At 37.0% G+C, this 20543-nt stretch overlaps 1 protein-coding gene across 1 annotated transcript; it reads left to right on the forward strand.

Moving 5' to 3' along the window:
• The first annotated feature begins 695 nt into the window (after nt 1-695).
• Nucleotides 696-14360, forward strand: LOC120265701 (beta-glucosidase 22-like). The gene is made up of 13 exons (XM_039273649.1): nt 696-858; nt 993-1056; nt 1155-1213; nt 1321-1396; nt 1542-1613; nt 1699-1786; nt 3947-4205; nt 4672-4787; nt 12146-12369; nt 12943-12971; nt 13056-13158; nt 13261-13351; nt 14010-14360. Exons 1-13 carry the CDS (start codon nt 721-723, stop codon nt 14236-14238), a joined length of 1548 nt encoding a protein of 515 aa, XP_039129583.1. The 5' UTR covers nt 696-720; the 3' UTR covers nt 14239-14360.
• Nucleotides 14361-20543: the final 6183 nt, after the last annotated feature.

The raw sequence follows: 20543 nt of genomic DNA on the forward strand, positions 1-20543 counted from the left end.
TATATATATATATATATATATAGTATATACACGCTATCACACCCACCGGTAAGTACATCTAACGTCAGGTCAGTGGGACAAGTGGTCCTCCAAGCATCTGGTCAACATATATATTATTATTTAAAAATAAATAAATTTTAAAATGTCTACGTGTTTTTGACACAGACGTAAAATCATTGACCTTTTTTTTAAAGTTAACCTATCATCAAATCACATACATAATTTCTTTCCCATATCATTGCACATTAGCTAAACTTATCTTAGTTTTAATATTTTTAATTAACCTAATTACATGTTTTTCTTTCCTTATGTGTTACATAGAGGAATACCCAATTATCGGCGACTGAACCTTTCAAAAGCTCTCTACAAAAAACAATTTACCTATTTAAGTAAGTAAATAAATAAATAAATAAATAAATTTATTACTTATTTTTAAAAATATTAATTTTGATAATTTCATAAGAGCTTACACATATGTGGAGTTAATTTTTTAACACATTTGTGCTCATGAGTTGAGATTCGAACATATCTTTTTGACAAGACACGAACACTTTATGTATGAAATCCAATGTTAATAGGCCAAAGAACTCGTTTGTTTTAATAAACATTTATTATTATTTAAAAAAAATTCAAATATCTAAAAGTTTTTATATATATGGATGGCAGGCCTCCATGGGAGATAAGGAAAAAGAGATATCGACGCAGGGAAAGAGACCATTAATGGCTTCAATACTACTTTCACTTTTTCTCATATCCTTGCATTTGTGGTTGTGCTCTGCCCAAAGTTATCCTCCCAACTTCACCAGGAATGACTTCCCTTCAGACTTTGCGTTTGGAGCTGGAACTTCAGCTTATCAGGTCCTTAATTCTTCCTCTTCTTCTTCATTTTATTTATTTATTTATTTATATATTTTTATTTTGGTAGATTGATTCAGAGATGAGAATGATGGATCTAAAAAAAATAGTTGTTTGAGTGCATTATGTATGTTTAGGTTGAAGGAGCAGCAGCTGAAGATGGAAGGAGTCCATGCATTTGGGACACTCATACTCATGCAGGTCATTCTTATTAAATTTCATTATCTAGTTTTAATTTGTCTGTTTTCCTTCAATACAAACATAGCCTAAAAGTTTTTAGAGATTTAAAAATGTTTCAGGGAAGATGCCAGACAAGAGCACTGGAGATATTGCTTCAGATCAATACCATAAATATAAGGTTCCAAAAATAACATCATCACTTGATGATCTCACATCTATTTATATTTAATTTTTTTTTTCTTGCAGTTTATATATATATATATATATATATATTTGTTATTGTAGGAAGATGTAAAGCTCATGAGTGATACTGGATTGGAAGTATATAAGTTCTCCATCTCTTGGTCAAGACTTATACCAAGTATGATGAATTAAAAATTTTCACAATATATTTTTATCTATTTTTTGTTGAAATATTTGTAATTTTGCATATTTACAAAACATTTTTCTTCAGTATTTTACATTTTTTTAAATTACCCTATTGATTATTATCTATAATTTGGTAGATGGTAGAGGTGAGGTTAATCAGAAAGGACTGGACTACTATAATAATCTCATCAATGAGCTAACTGGAAAAGGTTTATTTTAATTACAAATGTCTAAGTTTAGTATTTTAATTGTTAAATTTTTTAATTTTAGTGTTGGTTTTTTTTAATTAAATAGGAATTCAGCCGCATGTTATGCTTTATCATCAGGACCTTCCTCAAGCGCTTGAAGATGAATACCATGGCTGGTTGAGTCCCAGAATAGTGTAACTCCTTAGAAATCTTGCTTACTATTTATTATTATTTTTTAAATTAAACATTTAAATTGTTATCAAACAATTAGTATCATTTTGTTTTATAAATAAATTCTTAACATGAAAATTCTTAGGCGTAAGTATACTTTTGGTCACTTATTTTATTTATTTATACTCTATTTATTTCTATATGAGAATTAAATTGAGTTTTTTTTTTAATTTTTTATGAAGACCAAACCTTATATATATGTATATATATATAATTAAGGGATGTTAATGAAGTTTTCTCATTGTTCCAAGGATAAAATTGAACTAAAGAGGAATATGGGGAGTATAATTTATGGATCAAAAATTCATTTTTCATCAAAATTTTATCAATATATTCAGTATAGCATTTCAATTGTGAGTGAAAACAAAGATAATAATAAACTTGTACTAATCCATTAAGGCTGTGTTTGATTACAATATGGAAAATGGGTGAAAAAGAAAATTTTTCTATAGAATATTTTTCTATGGAAAGATTTTCTATGGAAAACAAAAAATTAATTGTTTGATTGACATTATTTTCTAGCTAGAAAAGCAAGAATTTTCTATGGAAAAATTCTTATTTTGTTGTTTGATTGCTTCTATTTTCCATGGTAACATTTTCCATGGAAAAAATCTGATTATTGTTTGATTACATCAATTTTCCCGGAAAAAAATGCATTTTTTTTTGAAATTTTTTTTATATTCTTCAAGGAAATTGTATTTTTTAAATATATTCAAATATCAATAGATCAAATAATATTTTTTGTAAATATTTTAAAAAAATATTATGTTTTAGATTATCGATATTAATTTGTCAAAAAAAAATTGATTTTTTGAAATAAAAATAAAAAAAATCCTAAAGAGAGATAGAGATATTTTAAGAATTAAAAATAAAACCAAAATAGAGAAGGAGAAAAATGAAAACCAATAGAGATAAAAATATAAAAAAAGAGATGCCTAATTTATAAAAAAATAATTTTTTTAAAAATAAAAATAAAAAAACCATATTTATTTATTTATTTAACAATATTTGTTATGACTTCCATCTCCAAGAAAGTACAAACTTCTAGATAGTAGACATATCAGAATAGAGCACAAATTTCTCGAAGATATGAACAAAGATTGAAAATTCACAAGTATATGCGCAAAATAAAATCCTAAATCAGACATTCGCATGGATTTATGATCTTCAACGGTACCGGCTTGGAGATTATAAATTTTTTTTTCAAATTGCCTTTTAATTTATTTTTTCAAATAGCCCTCTCAGTTTTCATGGAAAAATTTTTCTTTAGGTTGAGAGGTGAAAACTTTTCCACAAATTTGAGAAAAAAGTGGTCACGTGACCATCTTTATGAAAGTTTTCTATGGAAAGTTTTTGCAATCAAACAACCCTTTAACAGGAAAATCCTTGATGGAAAAATTTCCATGGAAAGAATGGCTAATCAAACAAAGCCTAAATATTTCTTGTTATACCATTGCCTGTTATACTAAGCTTTTCCATTGAAATGTAATCAATTAAAAATATTATTTGCATGCCCTATAAAAATATGTTAACATGCCCTTATAAAAAAATGTAAATTTAATTGCTTTTTTGTCTTTGTCGAAAAAAATTATTGTTAATTTGTCTTTTATCTTTCTTTTTGTATTTTTTTCTTCTAAAAAATTCGGGTAATTAAGTTTTTTATAAGTTAACTTCGAAACATAAAAATATAAATATAAAACAAAATAAGAATGATTTGAGAAGTAAATTAATAAATATGAATTTTTTTAACAAAAGCATATATATATTTAGATATATATATATATATATATATAGCTAAAGAACTAAAAATAATTAATGGAGGTTGGCCTTAGTGGTAGAGGCTGGGATCACTTAATCAAGTGGGTTTAATATCGAATCCTTGCATACGTAAAACACACAAGTCTGGGAGAGATTTATTCTCTTATAGGGTTTTTAGAATCTTGCCCAGGATTGGTTTAGAGCTCTAGTTGTTAAAAAAACAATGGGTTAAAAAACTAAAAGAAAACATAATTTAAAAAAAAAACCAAAAAGATGCTTATTTACATCATAGTTATAAAAATAAAAATAAAACACACACTATTTTTCTTCTTCTTGTATAATCTGTCACTTTCTTTGTTTGCCAGGGATGATTTCACAACATATGCAGATGTGTGCTTCAGAGAATTTGGAGATAGAGTGTCTCATTGGACAACCATAGCTGAAGTAAACACCATGGCAGCAGCATCTTATGATATTGGAGTGTTTCCACCTCAAAGATGTTCATATCCATTTGGAGTCAACAACTGCACTGCAGGAAATTCCAGCACTGAGCCATACATTGCCGTTCACAATGCATTGCTTGCTCATGCTTCAATTTTTCATTTATACAAAACAAAATACAAGGTATGCATGCATGCATTCCAATCCAAATCCAAATTCTTTGTTCTATTTTTTTTAATATTGATTTATTGTAGCTAATGGTGTGCTTGCGTGGGGTAACTTGAAAGGAAAATTTTTGTTATATATATATATATTTATTTATTTATGTATTTTTTGCTTTCTCTATTTTTAACTAAGTAATTCTCACCCACACCATATGCATCTCATCCAACCAATAGATATGAGCGTAATGACAATACAAATGAATCTGTACCATTAATCTATCATTTCAATAATGAGGTGTATACAAGAAATTTTCCATTTTTTACTGATAAAAAATGTGCTAATCTTGAGAAGTTATCTGGAGGAAATTTTCATTTTCCATTATTTGAGTATGAATATATATAATTTTCTTATGGGTTGCTTATCCACATCTTTCTTCATGCAACTAAACTGTGAAAAACTAATTCACAGAACAAATTGTTTACAGGCTTTTCAGCATGGTTGGATAGGCTTGAATATCTACACACTCTGGTTTTCTCCATTCTCTAACTCTAAAGCTGATGTTAAAGCAACAAAAAGAGCAAAAGATTTCATGTTAGGGGGGTAAGTGTTTATACGCCATTCATATTATGAAAATACATGGTACATACATATACCTTTGTGGAAAATTTTTTAAATTTGGTATTTTAATTTGATATATAGCACTTTTATTTACATAAACCCAAATCAACCGGGTTAATTCTTATTTTATTTTATTTTTTTAGAGTAAATCAACTAGGTTAATTCCATATCAGTTTCTGAATCCATAAAAAAGAAAAAGTTATAGACAAAGAGAAAAATATAACTCTCAAATTATTGAAGATTCTTTCATCACCCAACTCATGTATACTTGGTAGCAGTGACCTTTTTCTCGTATGTACCTAGTAATTATAATTCAAATTAGCTAGATGAGAATACTTGAAAACGGGGTTGATGCAAACTAAATATATTATTTTAGCTCGATTCAACTCACAAGCTTAAGATACTAGGAATAAATCCTGACTTAATTATGTATTCATATCCAAATTTATCAAATTCACTGATGTGGTACTACTACTTACTTCAAGACTAAAAAGAGGTAATTTCTGTGCTATAAAGAGTTAATTCTGGCTTGAAAGCTTTACCCTGTTTATATATATTTGATATGTATAAAATTTGATTAGTTTGCATGACATTCTAGAATTGTAGATCCATTAATTTTTGGGGACTATCCAAAGACAATGAAAAAATCTAGGTGTTATACCCAGTGTTTACTGTAGATTACTATAGTCCATTTCTATAGATTTTTCGACTACATTCTGTAGCTGACTGATCCCGTAGCAAACCGGTTACAGCAGCGACTTGTTCCTGTAGAAGCTCTGGTTTGATAGAGGCTCGAAATCTATAGCATCCCATTCTTATGCTTGACCGAAAAATTTTTCCCTTAAAACATTTCTTCTTCTTCTTTTTCTTCTTCTCTTCTTCTTTCCTTGTCTTGGCGAACCTTCCCATTTTTCTTATTTTTTTCCGGTGAAGTTTTTCCGGCGAACCAAGCATCCTATCTCTTCCTCCTTCACCATTGAGCTTGGTAAGCATAGATTTATGGTTTTATACCGTATTTATTCTTGTATTTTTCCTTGTTTTTAGTTTTTCAAAAACCTAGAATTTCTCCATGGATTTGCATGTTTATAGGTTTAAATTGAAGCCATTGAATTGTTGATCTTGTGTGAGAATGTTGTAGAAGAAAATTTGTGATTTAGAGTTGTAAATTGGGAGAAAACCATAGTATAGGGCTCGGTTTCTTTGTAGCAAGGTCGAATTCTTTAGTGACCTGACAATCTTTAGTTGTTTCTTTGATTTCTTTGGATTAGATCACTAAACCCCTGAACTCTATTGTGAACCTTTAAAACTTGGCTTTTGAGCTTTTCACAACCCTAAGATTTAATTAGGGGTTGTTTGTTAGAAAACTTAGGTTTTTCTTGTTTGTTGTTTTTGTTAAATTTTGTTGTATTTTGTTATGTTTCATAAGGAGAAGTGTCTTGGTCGAGGCAAAGACTTTCAAATTTATGAAAGTAGTCATGGCGAAGATAAATCACGATCCCGGTGAGTGGAATTATTTAGCATGCCTTTATTAAGAATGCCAATAGCTATATATATATATATATATATGCATTTCGCCGTTTTAGTTTTATCGATTTATACTGCTTTATAATTTGGTGAATGATAATTATTGTTGAGGCAAATCTTGATGCTCCTTTTCTTTTGGCTTTGTTTTGTTATCGGTTCTGTGATCGATATATGTATCCATGAGTCATAAATCTTTATTTTGTTTGAAACTTGAGTTTTAAGCATGGAAATCTTGATTTGGTGAAATCCTAGGCTCAGCCAATTTGATTGTTGAAAGGAAAAGGATTTCCATGTCGCTGTTTTTCTTGGGTATTGACTTGCAAATTATTTTGTGTTAAAAGTTTGGGCTTATTTATGTAAGCTTGGTCTTGTCCCTCGCAAAACCCGGTCGAGGTATTCTTGATTTACGATCATGGATGGACATTGCACCGAGTGGAGTCAGATTTTTCCATCAGCTATGATCGCTTTGCGATATCCCACCGGCAGAGGCTAGTCTCACCTGCACCCCATCGAGGTGGCGCGGTCGACCCACTTCCATTACCACGGGCGCCGCCTCGCGTGAGCGCAGAGTACCGACCCAGAGATATTCATCGAATGCGAGTCACCAACCTAACCGGACGGGCCAACGCTGCCTTGAAGGGCTCAACTCCAAATGCACGGGCCACTTCCGGCTGCCATAGTTTTCTGTAATACGCATGTCAAAGGAGTTGCTGTGGTGGTATCAGGTTTATTTATTTCAAACCCATGATATTTTTGTTGTTTTACTTGTATTTAAAACCATGCTTTATGATTTTTGTAGTTTGTAAACCCTAGTTGGGGTAAAAGAGTTTTCTTGGTATTATTATGTTTTTAATTCTCTTGAAAGCTTCTATTATATGTAATAATGTTTCTAAACTTGTATCACTTTGGTAAAAGCATTTATTTTTGATGATTCATTATTATTATTTTTCTTTGTTGGTGTATTTTTACGCTAAGGTTGTGCTAACCTCTCACTGAGTAACTGAGTTACTCATCCCTCTTTCTTTCTCCCGATCTGTTGCGAGGTGTAGGTGTGGCCAGGTGTGGCGATCTTTGGGCATTTACTACTATTCTATCATCTATTGTATTTCCTTGATTCATGTATGTTGTTGTTGTCGTGGAACATGTCTATAAGACCTATGGATCCACTAGTGTGTAGAAAACTTGTTGCGTGGTTTAGTATTTAAATACTCTTAAACCTACGTGTATTACCATTTTCCTCTTGTTGTTAGGGTGTTTCCACTGTATTTTTGTGAACCTCCCATATTTTACCGTATCACTATTGTTGTTGTTGTTGTTGTTGTTGTTATTCTGTCGTTGTGTAACATTGTTTTTCTACATTACATATCTGCGATATGTATATTGTTGAATTCGGGTGTGTTGATTAGCGCTATTGCAGCATCACGAGGTTGAGTGGCGGGAGGTATCCCTCCTCGGGATTCTGCTGGCGATGTCGCGTCCCGTGGGCCCATGGTCGGGCGTGACAATTTATTAGTATCGAGCTATTGGTTTAGACAAATAGTCTGTAACTTATTCTTGTCTTTGATTGTCTTACATAGTAACTAGTGGATCGAGTTAGAGTTGAGCATGTAGCATTATTGCGTATAGGAATTGATTTTTGAAAGTTGTTTTTGGTGTCTTTTTCGGTAAAAATGCCGATCGACACCACGCGCACTGCGAGTGAAGCGATTGCTCCTAGCTGATTGAGCCTACTTCTTGCATCGCCTAGAGGTGGGCGGGCGTGGAGTGCCATCTCCAGCGTCCTCCCTCGCCCGCCTAGGCGGGAGGCCAATTCTAGGCATGCACTGCCCGTAGTGGCCCTGTCGGTCAGTGGTCCTAGAGTACCCGAGCTCGTGCCCCGGACCCCGGTGCAGGAGTTAGCTCCGTCCCGAGGAGGCGTGCAGGGCTTTCGAGCCTATTGGGACGATCAGGGGATAAGCGGCCAGAGCCCTATCGAGGAGTTCGAGAGACTTCATGAGCTTTTTGGAGCATGTATGGAGAGGATGTACCCTGACTGCTGACCACGCTTGAGCACCACCGAGATCACGATCGAGTTCCCCTAGTCCCTGCGAGAGGGCAGGTAGGTCCGGCCGAGTTTGTTCTTGTCTAAGCTCCCGAAGGAAGCCCGAGCAGTTAGGCTGCGGTTCTTTTTGATGGCACGGCGATGCCATGGTTGCGAAAGTGGCTAAAAGCGGGTGATAGCTACTTTCGACGACATGGTTCTAGAAGAAGACACGAGGCTCAAGGTTGCTACGAGGTTACTTGAGGCGAGCGGAGTTTGGTGGGAAAGTCCGAAAGGTCGTTCCGTGTTGTTTTGAGTTGGTCAGATTTTCAGAGGGAGTTTGACGAGGAGTACTACACCCGTTTCCATAGAGACCAGAAAAGGCAGGAGTTCATGCAGTTGAACCGGAGTAGCGAGATCGCATGACAGTATGAGGCAATTAAGGACCTAGCAAACTTTGTACGGAAGCTGGTAGGTTACGAGGAAGTTCTATGTTAGAAGTTCGAGGGCGGATGAACCTCGGCGTCGGGAGAGGATGGCGATCCAGAAAACCGAGTTTTAAGGAGTAGTGCGGTTGGCCCTTGACGAGAAAAGTTGGTTTTGGAAGGCAGACGAATCCGAGAAAGCATCGATGAAGAGAGAGGTGCAGAAATGGGTCAACCCTCAAAGAAGAGCAGGTGAGGAGTTCATCTAGTGGTGCAGCCTTGAGTTGGTTTCTTCGAGGTTCCATCGAGCCGAACCGGTGAGGCAGAGTTCGCTACCTGTGAGGCGGTGTGTCGAGTCTGAGATCGGCCCGGGAACTATGCGGCAGTGTTGGAATTGTCATAAGTTCCATGGAGGGCGATGTCGAGAACACGCCGAGATGTTACTCGAGTGTGGACAAGCGGATCACATCGGGGCCGCGATGTCAGCGCTGTTGACGTGGGGACCCTACTCGGGACTTAATCCGGTCATCCTACTCGGTCCTAGAGGTTCCACGGCCTGCGGCTCGGCCTCGGGACCACCGCTACAAGATGCATGGCGGCGAGCAACACCCCTCGGTCAGGGAGGATCACGCCGAGACTAGATCTCGAGACCGGGATCTTTGCCACGACTAATGAAGAGCCCTAAGGGTGAAGGCGACGTGATCACGGTACAATGTCTATCTTTTTGTTTGATGCATGTGTATTGTTAGACTCACAAAGTCGTAGAGGTCTTTTTGTCGGTAAGAAGGAAATTTGAGTGCGAAATTTTCTTAAAGGGAGTAGAATGTTATACCAGGTGTTTCTGTAGATTACTATAGTCCATTTCTATAGATTTTCAGACCCGTTAACTGTGCAGCTGATCCATAGCAAAACCCGGTTACTGTAGCGACTTGTTCGCAGAAGCTCTGGTTTGATAGAGGCCTGCATCTTGAATAGCATCTTATAGCTGACCCGAAAAATTTTCCCTTAAAACATTTCTTCTTCTTCTTTCTTCTTCTTCTTCTTCTTTCCTTGTCTTGGCGAACCTTCCCATTTTCTTATTTTTTTCCAGCGAAGTTTTTCCGCGAACCAAGCATCCTATCTCTTCCTCCTTCACCATTGAGCTTGGTAAGCATAGATTTATGGTTTTATACCGTATTTATTCTTGTATTTTTCCTTGTTTTTAGTTTTTTTCAAAACCTAGAATTTCTCCATGGATTTGCATGTTTATAGGTTTAAATTGAAGCCATTGAATTGTTGATCTTGTGTGAGAATGTTGTAGAAGAAAAATTTGTGATTTAGAGTTGTAAATTGGGAGAAAACCATAGTATAGGGGCTCGGTTTACCTGTAGCAAGGTCGAATTCTATCGTAGCACCGCAATCTTTAGTTGTTTCTTTTGATTTCTTTGGATTAGATTGAGCTAAAAACCCCTAGAAACTCATTGGGAACCTTTTAAACCCTAGTTTTTGAGCCAACCCTAGTATCGAATTAGGGTTGTTTGTTAGAAAACTTAGGGTTTTTCTTGTTTGTTTTGTTTTTGTTAAATTTTGTTGTATTTTGTTATGCTTTTGGCAAGGAGAAGAAGTCTTGGCTCGAGGCGAAAGACTTAGCCGAGGAGTAGCTTGCGAGGAAGATAAATTGCCGATCCGCGTGAGTGGAATTATTTAGCATAGCTTTATTAGAAGAATGCCAATAGCTATATATATATATATATATATATGCATTTCATGTTTTAAGTAAGTTTTATTGATTTATACTTGTTTGGTAATTTGGTGAATGATAATTATTGTTGAGAGCAAATCTTGGATGTCTCTTTTGGCTTTTTTGTTTTTGTTATCGTGGAAATTGTGATTGATATATGTATCCATGAGTTTGTGAAATCTTTATTTTTGTTTGAAACTTGAGTTTTGTTATGGAAATCTTTTGATTTGGTGAAATCCTAGGCTTGAAGCAAATTTTTGGATTGTTGAAAGGAAAAAGGATTTCCATGTTGTTGCTTATGTTAGGGACTTGCAAATTATTTTTGTGTTAAAAGTTTGGGCTTTGCTTTATGTGTTTATCTTGTCCTCGTGCAAATGGCGAGGTATTCTTGATTTATGATCATGGATGGATATTGTACTCCCGAGTGGAGTTGTATTTTTATTGTGGTGATTGTTTTGGTGATATCCCTCTGCGATGAGGCGGTCTTCGCGACCCGCCCTATTGAGGTGGCGTGTCGGCCCAGCTGATTACTACGAGGGCCGTTCGGTGGGAGTGTAGAGCCACGGCTCGGATATTCATCGGGTGGCCGAGTCACCAACCGGTGAGTGATGGGTCAACGTCAAGGGCACGAAGTACCATGGCGCTCGAACTCTAGCCATGGCCACGGCGAAGGTTTGAGAGTTTTCTGACTCATGTTATGTTGGGTGAGTGTTGGGTATTGTGTTTATTTATTTCAAACCCATGATATTTTTGTTGTTTTACTTGTATTTAAAACCATGCTTTATGATTTTTGTGTTGTAAACCCTAGTTGGGGTAAAAAGAGTTTTCTTGGTATTACTATGCTTTTTAATTCTCTTGAAGGCTTCTATTATATGTAATAATGTTTCTAAACTTGTATTACTTTGGTAAAGCATTTATTTTGATGATTCATTATTATTATTTTTCTTTGTTGGTGTATTTTTCCGCTAAGGTTGTGCTAACCTCCTCATCTGAGTAACTTGAGTTACTCATCCCTCTTTCTTTCTCCCGATGCATTGCGGGTAGTAGGTGTGACCAGGTGTGGCGTACGTCTTGGGCATTTACTACTATTCTATCATCTATTGTATTTCCTTCGGGTTCATGTATGTTGTTGTTGTCATGGAACATGTTATAAGACCTATGGATCCACTAGTGTGTAGAAAACTTGTTGCATGGTTTAGTATTTAAATACTCTTAAACTTCTGTGTATTACCATTTCCTCTTAGTTGTTGAGGGTGTTTCCCTGTATTTTTGTGAACCTCTATATTTTCGTATCCTATTGTTGTTGTTGTTGTTGTTGTTGTTGACATCGTTGTGTAACATCTGTTTCTTTCTGCTCTATATCTCGCGATATGTATATTGCTGAATTCAGGTATGTTGATTAGCCTCGCAGCATCCCGAGGGTCGAGTGGCGGGTATCCCTCCTCGGGATTGCTGCGGCGATTGTCGCGTCCCGTGGGCCCGCGGGTCGGGGCGTGACACTAGGGATGTCTTTAGAGGACGTGTGCTCATATATATATATATATATATATATATCTAAATTTAAAATCTAGGGATGTCTTTAGAGGACGTGTGCTCATATATATATATATATAATATGTATAAAATTTGATTAGTTTTCATGGCATTTTAGGATTGTGGATCCATTGGTGTTTGGGGACTATCCAAAGACAATGAAGAAAATAGTGGGATCAAGGCTACCGGTTTTCACCAAATCTCAATCAGAGTATTTGAAAGGCTCAATTGATTTCATTGGTTTGAATCACTACACTTCTGCCTTTGTTGCCGATAACTCTGCTGAGGCTCTTGCAATGCCTATTAGAGACTACAATAATGACATGCTTGCTACTTTCACAGGTTTCCCTCCACTTCTCTATATACTTTTTTTTTTCTTTTAATGGTTCTTTTTCTTTTCTATTTTTGCAAACATATGCTTTAATTTCAATGCTTTTATCAATAATTTTTAATTATTGAACCAGATTGGTTTAAGTCATGAGAAATCCATTTATTGTTAGTTTTCATGGCATTGTAAGGATGGAAATTAGGTGAGTTGCTTAACTCAATTTTAGCTCGTAAAATCTAATGAAAAAGCTAAATTTGATTAGATTTTGTTTGAAAGAAAACCTCATTTATATCTTAAAATTTCTTTTGATACTAAACAATAACTATTATATAATCATTTTAAATACAATAATGTTATATATAATTAAATATATTTATATACTTCGAACTATCTAGTTATACTCAATTGAGACAAACTTAGCTTAGGCCTAGTTTTCAAGCTAAAAACAACTTTGATTCCAAAGTTCAAAATTTTGAGTTAAGTTGGAGCTACTTAGAAATAGCTTGATGAAGTAACAGTCTTAAATATTAAGCATTGTATTGAATTATATTTTTTTTCTTTTTATTTATGTATTTATTTTTTTGCAGTGTCAAAGAATGAAACACCAAGTGGCAAGGTGAGATTGATGGATTTTGCTTGTTAATTTCATAGTATGAGTTATATATATATATAAATTGACTAAAATTAAGCTTGAAACCAGTTCGTTCCAAAATCAACTCCATATCATCCAGATGGGCTGAGAAAAATTCTGGAATATATCAAGCAAAGATACAGAAACCTTCCCATTTATATCCAAGAAAATGGTAAGACATTGTCTCTTTTATTAATCCAAATGAAAATTAATTTCTAACTTTATCCGTAAATCTTATGATGAGGACTAAGCTCTTGTGAATTATCATTTTTAGGTTGTGGACTTGGCATGGAAGACACAATGAATGACACTTACAGGATTGATTATTTGAATGGTTACATTGGAAGTACCTTGGAAGCTATCAGGTTTATATATATATATATATATTACATAAGCTAACATATGAAAATAGAGGAAATTGCTATGCAAGAACCCTATAAAATGGGTAATTATTAATATATCTCTAAACAAATCATACAATTTCTTTTTATACCCTTATAAAAAATTGTTCTTTGCATATATGCATGCTCTTGTATAGTTGGAAATTCACTTAAAAATTTCATGAAAGTATATAGCAATATTTTTTTTCATTTTCCAAAATAATTGAAATGTGGAGGTTAAATGATCGAGTAGTCATTTTCTTTAAAATTTTTATTTACTGTTTATCTCAGGAATATATAAGAAAATATAATTTTTATATGAGTTTATAAAGTCTATGTTTTTCTCTGCATGGCCATGAAAAAGTCCTGAAAAATGCTACTAGAGATTTTGATTTGATTTTATATAATATTGGAGCACAAAATCATCATACAATTTATTAGTAACGGAAGAATATATTGAAATTTGATAATAAATCATTAATAAAAATAAGTGAGAATAGTGGTAATAGAACATAAAAACACATTTTTTTTTCTCATATAATTTTATAATTTATTTTAACCAATAGTAAATGGCTTACATGAAGACAACTCTTCTAAAGAATTATTGTTGGTTAAAAATAAAGTTGGATTTGTTTTGTTATAGGAATGGAGCAAATGTGAGAGGATACTTTGTGTGGTCATTTATGGATGTTTTTGAGCTCTTGGATGGATATCGATCAAGATTTGGGCTTTATTTTGTGGATTTTGATGATAAAGAACGGAAAAGAATTCCAAAATTATCAGCACATTGGTACTCAAACTTTCTCAAAGGAAAAAATATCAAGGAATTGCAGGGAGTTCATACTGTTGCTCTTGATTTTGATTCAAAGTGAGTCATCTCATTTTGAAGATAGATCCTTGTTTTCATGGGTTTAATTTTAATCGGTGCAAGGACTGAATTGAAAATGTTGTTTATCCATATAAATAAATATGGGACTACCATTGTTTTTTGTTTTTTGAAATAATTAATTGATGTAATGTAAGAACTTTTGGTGGCATGTGTTAATGTGAAGCCTAATCATCAGTCAAAGAAGCAAGACAAGTCCAAGATGAAGTCTAGAAGAGAAGTCCTTACTTGCTTTCATTATGAAGAAAGTGGTCATATCTAACCCAAGTGCAATAAATTAAAAGATTATTTGAAGAATGGGAAAATCATTATATGAGCCAAAAACTATTAGAAGAAGAATCAGATGAGAGATGATTGTAATCAAGAAGATGTGGATTCGAAAAGAAGAGATGATGAGAGAAACCTCATAAGAATCAATTAATGAAAAGAAGAAGTCAGAAGCGGTGAAGAAATAGGCTATTGCAACTAGTAGTTACAACCATCAACTTGTTGACCGAGGATCACCAAGGTCAAAAAGGAGAAAGGATGCCTACTTTGGTGAATGGCTTTGAACCTTCGTGATAGGTTCCCTTGACTCTAATTTTTTTAAAAAAAGAAAATAGTATAAAATTAAGAGAATGAAAAAAAATAAGAATAAAAAGAAGTAACTAAATCTTTGGAGGGAAAGCAAAAGTAGTTTCTGGATACATGAAGTTGCATTTTCTGGAGTTTTCAAAAGGGAGAAGAAAAGATTGAATCTGAAGATGGAGCCTTCAAGATCAATCCCAAAGGCAGTAGATAATGGTGATGCAAAAGATTGCAACAGAGGACGGGAAATTAAGAAGCTTAAATTGAACAAATCATAAGAAGAAGGTTGTGAAACATCCTAGATGAAAATCATTCTCGGATTCTGAAATTGAAGTTGAAGAACAATCACGTAGCCCAAGGCCAGTGAAGAAGAGGGATGAAGAAGAATATAAGAAGCTCTTGAAGGATCAACTAGAAGACCTTGAGAAGTGACAAAGAATTTTTATTTTTTTTGTGTAGAATTGATACTAATTGCAAAGCAGAAGCAAACTATTCACGTTTGTATAAAAGTTCTTAGTAAGATGAAAGGATGGGATTGCCAATAGTTTTGAAGAAAGGAAGAGTTGCAAGATGACTTGCAACTAGATATGCAACTACAAAGTAAAGATTTTGGCATCATCAACCACAAAGGGGGAGAAAATCAATATTTAAAAGGGCTCTGCAAATGACTAGTCCTGAATACAAGGGGAGTTACTCAAGGAAGATACAACTTGATCTGCATTAGACAGTAGAAGTCCTTTGCTATCATTTGCCACAAAGGAGGAGAAGATTGAAGGATGCAAACCGACTTAGTATTATTATCTTGTTATGTATTTGTTATGCTCATTAGTTGCAGTTTCTGTTGTATTCATGTACTCTATAATTTCGTAACTAGATGATGTATTAGTTTGTCTGAATTTAGTTTGAGTCAGGTCTTTGTCCTAGTCAAGTTGTAACGGGAGGTTGTGAGAAGTGTCGGTCTAGGAGTAACAGTAGTTGTGGCAAGTAATGCCAAAAGGGGAGATCGTTAGAGCTAGGCTCTATCGTTGGCATCAACTGACACCAAGTCAAGATGACGTGGCAAGTCTAGTGACATGGTAAGATGACTTGGCAAAGGATGATGATGTAATTTGATGACTAGAAAACCATGGTTGGTGCTATATTTGGAGAATCTCTGATGTGGACCAGATTGATGAGCTAGCTTGCACCTACATGGACAAGTGAGATGCGATGACTTAGGCGGGGTCATTTCCATAATTTTTCTAAAAGGCTAATTTTGGTGATCAGAGGACCCCGTTTATGGAAAGATTTTCTCCACCCATATCTTGGGCTGTAAATCTCTGATTGAGACGTCGTTTTTGGCATTCACTATGTTTGGTATTGAATTTTTATTCTATGGTGTCAATCGAGAATTTTCTGTTTTTAGAAAATTTCGATTTATTTCTCTTTTGGTGTTTTCTTGTTGGTCCATTTATTTGTAAGCTTTCGGGTTATGAAGGTAGTTTTGGAATTGAAATAAAATTGTTTTGTTCTTTGTCTTTCCTCTAAATTCCTGGTCATTCTTAGACTAAACAGGGTTTAGATTTCCACTACATTGTTGACTTTGGTATTCTTAGACTAAACAAGTCCACAACCTTACCCCGCTGCGTCAGTTGGTACCAGAGCTTCGTTCGACCTTGGAGGAGACATGGCACCTAGGCGTGAGCAGAATCTTCAAGACGTCTATGAGCGTGATCAGATGAATCAAATGGAGCAGAGGTTGGTGCAATTGATAGATCAATGACTTGAGGGAATAATGGATGTGATGACCCAAAGGATGGCAGCGATGATGAATAACCAGATACCAAACGGTACCCAAAAATGTTAGTTTTGGTGAAGAGGTAACTCAATACAGGAGAGGTCCAACGGAGTACGATCAGAGGCGATGGGAGACGGGGATGCGCACCGAGATTCCTGAATTCCATGGAGGCCTATAACCAGAGGAGTTCCTCGATTTGTTGATGATTGTGGAGGAGATCTTGGAATTCAAAGGCGTGCCAGAAGACAAACGCGTGCCTTTGGTGGCTACTAGGCTTCGGAATAGAGCCACTGCATGATGGAAGCAACTGAAGCTAACTTGGAACCGGTTGGGAAAGCCGAAGATCTGTACCTAGGAGAAGATGAAGAAGCATTTGCGCCCACAATTTCTCCCTTATAACTTCCAGAGGCTGATGTATCAAAGGTTGCAGAACTTGAGGCAAGGTACGAAGTCGGTGGATGATTATACCATGGAGTTTTACCAACTTTTGGCCCGGAACGAGATTCAGGAGACGGAGGATCAGTTGGTGGCGCGCTATATTGGAGGGTTGAGGATGCAGATTCAGGATACTGTTAACATGTTTGATCCTGTTTCTGCAGCTCATCAGAGGGCGCTACAGGTGGAGAAGCAAGGAAGGCATAATCCTAGTATTTCTGGGATGCATAGCAGTAGTGCTAGCAACAACAATTCACCTAATGGCGTGAGTCGTGCTGAAGCGAGCAGTGGGCAGGCGCCTGTCCAACCAGGAAAAGCAAGTTGCGGCACGTTCCGGTGTTTTGGCTGTGGAGAATCGGGCCATAGGCTATCTGAATGCAAGAAGTCCGCCGGCAAGAAGGTCCTTCTCATTGAAGTAACAGAGATTGAAGAGGAAGATGAAGAGGTGGCAGTAGAAGAGCAACCCGATAATGAGGAAGTTATCGGAGGAGATGTTGGTACTGCATTGGTTGTTAGGTGATCTTGCCTAACGCCATGAGTCACTGAGGAAGATTGGTTGCGAACGAACATCTTTCAGTCTACATGTACTATCTCTGGCAAGGTATGTCGCTTTGTGATTGATGCAGGGAGCTGTGAGAACATTGTATCTGCCATAGTCATTCAAAAAATGGGAATCATGACTAAGGAGCATCATAGGCCTTACAAGCTTGCATGGCTCAAGAAAGGAGGCGAGGTGATCATGTCTCAGCGTGCTTTGATCTCCTTTTCTATTGGATCAAAGTACAAGGACACAATTTGGTGTGATGTGGTCGCTATGGATGCGTGTCATCTGCTGTTTGGGCGACCGTGTCAATACGATAGGAGCGTTGTGCATAATGGAAGATCTAACACTTACAGTTTTACCAAGGATGGAGTCAAGACTGTGTTACTACCTAGCAGAGACACAACCCACACCAGCCCAACTAGGGACAACACCAATCTACTGACCTTGGCAGTAGAGGAAGCTATTCTACAGATTGAAAAACTAATTGTGGATGAGTTCAAGGATGTGTTTCCTGATGAACTGCCACCATTGCGAGATATCCAGCATCAGATTGACTTGGAGCCCGGCGCGACGCTTCCAAATCAGCCCCACTATCGAATAAGCCCAGCAGAACATGAAAAACTACAGCGACAAGTAGAAGAATTGTTGGCCAAAGGGCATATTCGGGAAAGTTTGAGCCCCTGTGCAGTTCCAGCCCTTTTGACACCAAAGAAAGATGGTTCCTGGCGGATGTGTGTAGACAGCCAAGCCATCAATAAGATCACGGTCAGGTATAGATTCCCTATTCCCAGTCTTGATGACTTACTTGACCAACTGAGTGGGGCGGCCATGTTTACTAAGCTAGACTTGAGAGCGGGTACCACCAGATTCGAGTAAGGCCTGGTGATGAATGGAAGACGGCGTTCAAAACACGTGAAGGGCTCTATGAATGGCTCGTGGTGCCTTTTGGGCTATCCAACGCTCCGAGCACCTTTATGCGGGTGATGAACCAGGTTTTGAGGCCATTTATTGGCAAATGTGTTGTTGTATATTTTGATGATATTTTAATTTATAGTGCTAACCCCGAGGAACATCGTGATCATTTGCAGGAAGTTCTTGAAGTTCTTTGCAGGGAGAGGTTCTTCGCCGCAACCAAAAAGTGCGTCTTTATGATATCAAGGGTATCATTCCTTGGCTATGTCATTTCTGGAGAAGGCCTGCAGGTGGATGAATCCAAGGTGGAAGCAGTGAGGCATTGGCCACAACCCACCACCATCACGGAGGTTCGAAGCTTTCATGGGCTGGCATCATTTTATAGGTGATTCATTCCTCACTTTAGCAGTATCATGGCCCCATTAACGGACTGCATGAAAGGTGGGAGACTTCTATGGACTCAGGAGGCGAAAACGGTGTTCGAGGTGATCAAATTGCGCCTCTCTTCGGCCCCAATTTTGGTGTTACCAGATTTTCACCAACCTTTCGAATTGCACTCGGATGCCTCCAAGGTAGGGATTGGGGCAGTCTTGAGCTAGAACAACAGGCCCATTGCCTATTTCAGCGAGAAGCTGACCGGTGCTAGGACGCGGTATAGCACGTATGATGTGGAGTTCTATGCCATTGTGCAGGCTGTCAGGCATTGGCGCCACTATCTTTTCCACAAGGAGTTTATCCTGTATACTGATCATGAGGCGCTGAAGCACCTACATTGGAAAGATAAAGTGTCCGCACGGCATGCTTCATGGGTAGCCTATTTGGAGCATTTTACTTTCGTGGTGAAGCACAAATCTGGGGTGACCAATAAAGTAGCCGACGCACTAAGCAGGAGAAAGGCTCTTTTAACTAGAACGCACATTGAGGTACCCGGATTTACCTCCTTCAGTAACTTACTTGCTTTTGACCCCTATTTTTCTGTTGTTCTGCAAGAATTAAACGTGGGGAGGAGACTGAATTCTTGCTCCATGATGGGTTCTTGTTCAAAGAAAACCAACTGTGCATCCCTGATTGTAGTTTATGACCCCTCATCATCAAAGAACTATATGGGGAGGGTCATGTCGGGCGGGACAGAACCTTGCACTTGGTTCAAACCTCCTACTTCTGGCCAACTATTCGCAAAGAGGTAGAACGCTTTGTGCAGAGGTGTCAGATCTACCAAGTATCTAAGGGCGCGACCACCAATGCGGGGTTGTACATGCCACTTCCGATTCCTTCTCAACCTTGGACAGATGTCAGCATGGATTTTGTGATGGGACTACCCCGAACACAGCGAGGTAATGATTCCATCTTCATGGTTGTTGATCGTTTCTCTAAGATGGTTTATTTTATCCCTTGCAAGAAGACCACAGATGCGGTGAACGTGGCTCAACTCTTCTTCCGCGAGATTTATCGTTTGCATGGTCTTCCTACCTCCATTGTGTCTGACAGGGACACTCATTTCCTGAGTCACTTCTGGCGAAGTTTGTGGAAGATGGTGAACACCAAGTTAAATTTCAGCAGTGCCTACCACCCTCAGACAAATGGCCAGACGGAAGTCGTCAACAAATCCCTGGGAAACTTGCTGAGATGTCTAGCTGGGGAGCATGTGAAGAGTTGGGACCAGAAAGTGTGCCAAGCGGAATTTGCCCACAATCATGCAGTCAACCACAGCACAGGCTTCAGTCCCTTCCAGGTGGTGTAATCTTCTTGTCCCAAGGGGCCTCTCGACCTACTTCCACTACCGAGCAAGACCAGACTACATGGGAAAATGGAAGATTTTGTGGAAGGATTACAAAAAATTCATAAGACAGTGCAGGCTAACTTAGAACAAGCTGCAGGAAAGTACAAGAACATTGGTGATTATGTGTGGGCCATCCTGACTAAAGAAAGGTTCTCTGTGGGGTAGTACAACAACCTATCCGCCAAGAAGATTGGGCCGGTGGAAATTATTGAGAAGATCAACCCCAACGCTTACCGACTTAAGTTACCAAGTCATGTTTGAACCACTGACGTGTTT

This window comes from Dioscorea cayenensis, chromosome 7, assembly GCF_009730915.1.
Source record: "Dioscorea cayenensis subsp. rotundata cultivar TDr96_F1 chromosome 7, TDr96_F1_v2_PseudoChromosome.rev07_lg8_w22 25.fasta, whole genome shotgun sequence".
In the NCBI taxonomy this organism is placed as follows: domain Eukaryota; kingdom Viridiplantae; phylum Streptophyta; class Magnoliopsida; order Dioscoreales; family Dioscoreaceae; genus Dioscorea; species Dioscorea cayenensis.

Coding starts and splice junctions, on each gene's coding strand:
- LOC120265701 (XM_039273649.1), top strand. CDS start 721: ATGGCTTCAATACTACTTTCACTTTTTCTCATATCCTTGCATTTGTGG. Junction 1,397..1,541: donor TTGGTCAAGACTTATACCAA/GTATGATGAATT, acceptor ATAATTTGGTAG/ATGGTAGAGGTGAGGTTAAT. Junction 12,972..13,055: donor ATGAAACACCAAGTGGCAAG/GTGAGATTGATG, acceptor GCTTGAAACCAG/TTCGTTCCAAAATCAACTCC.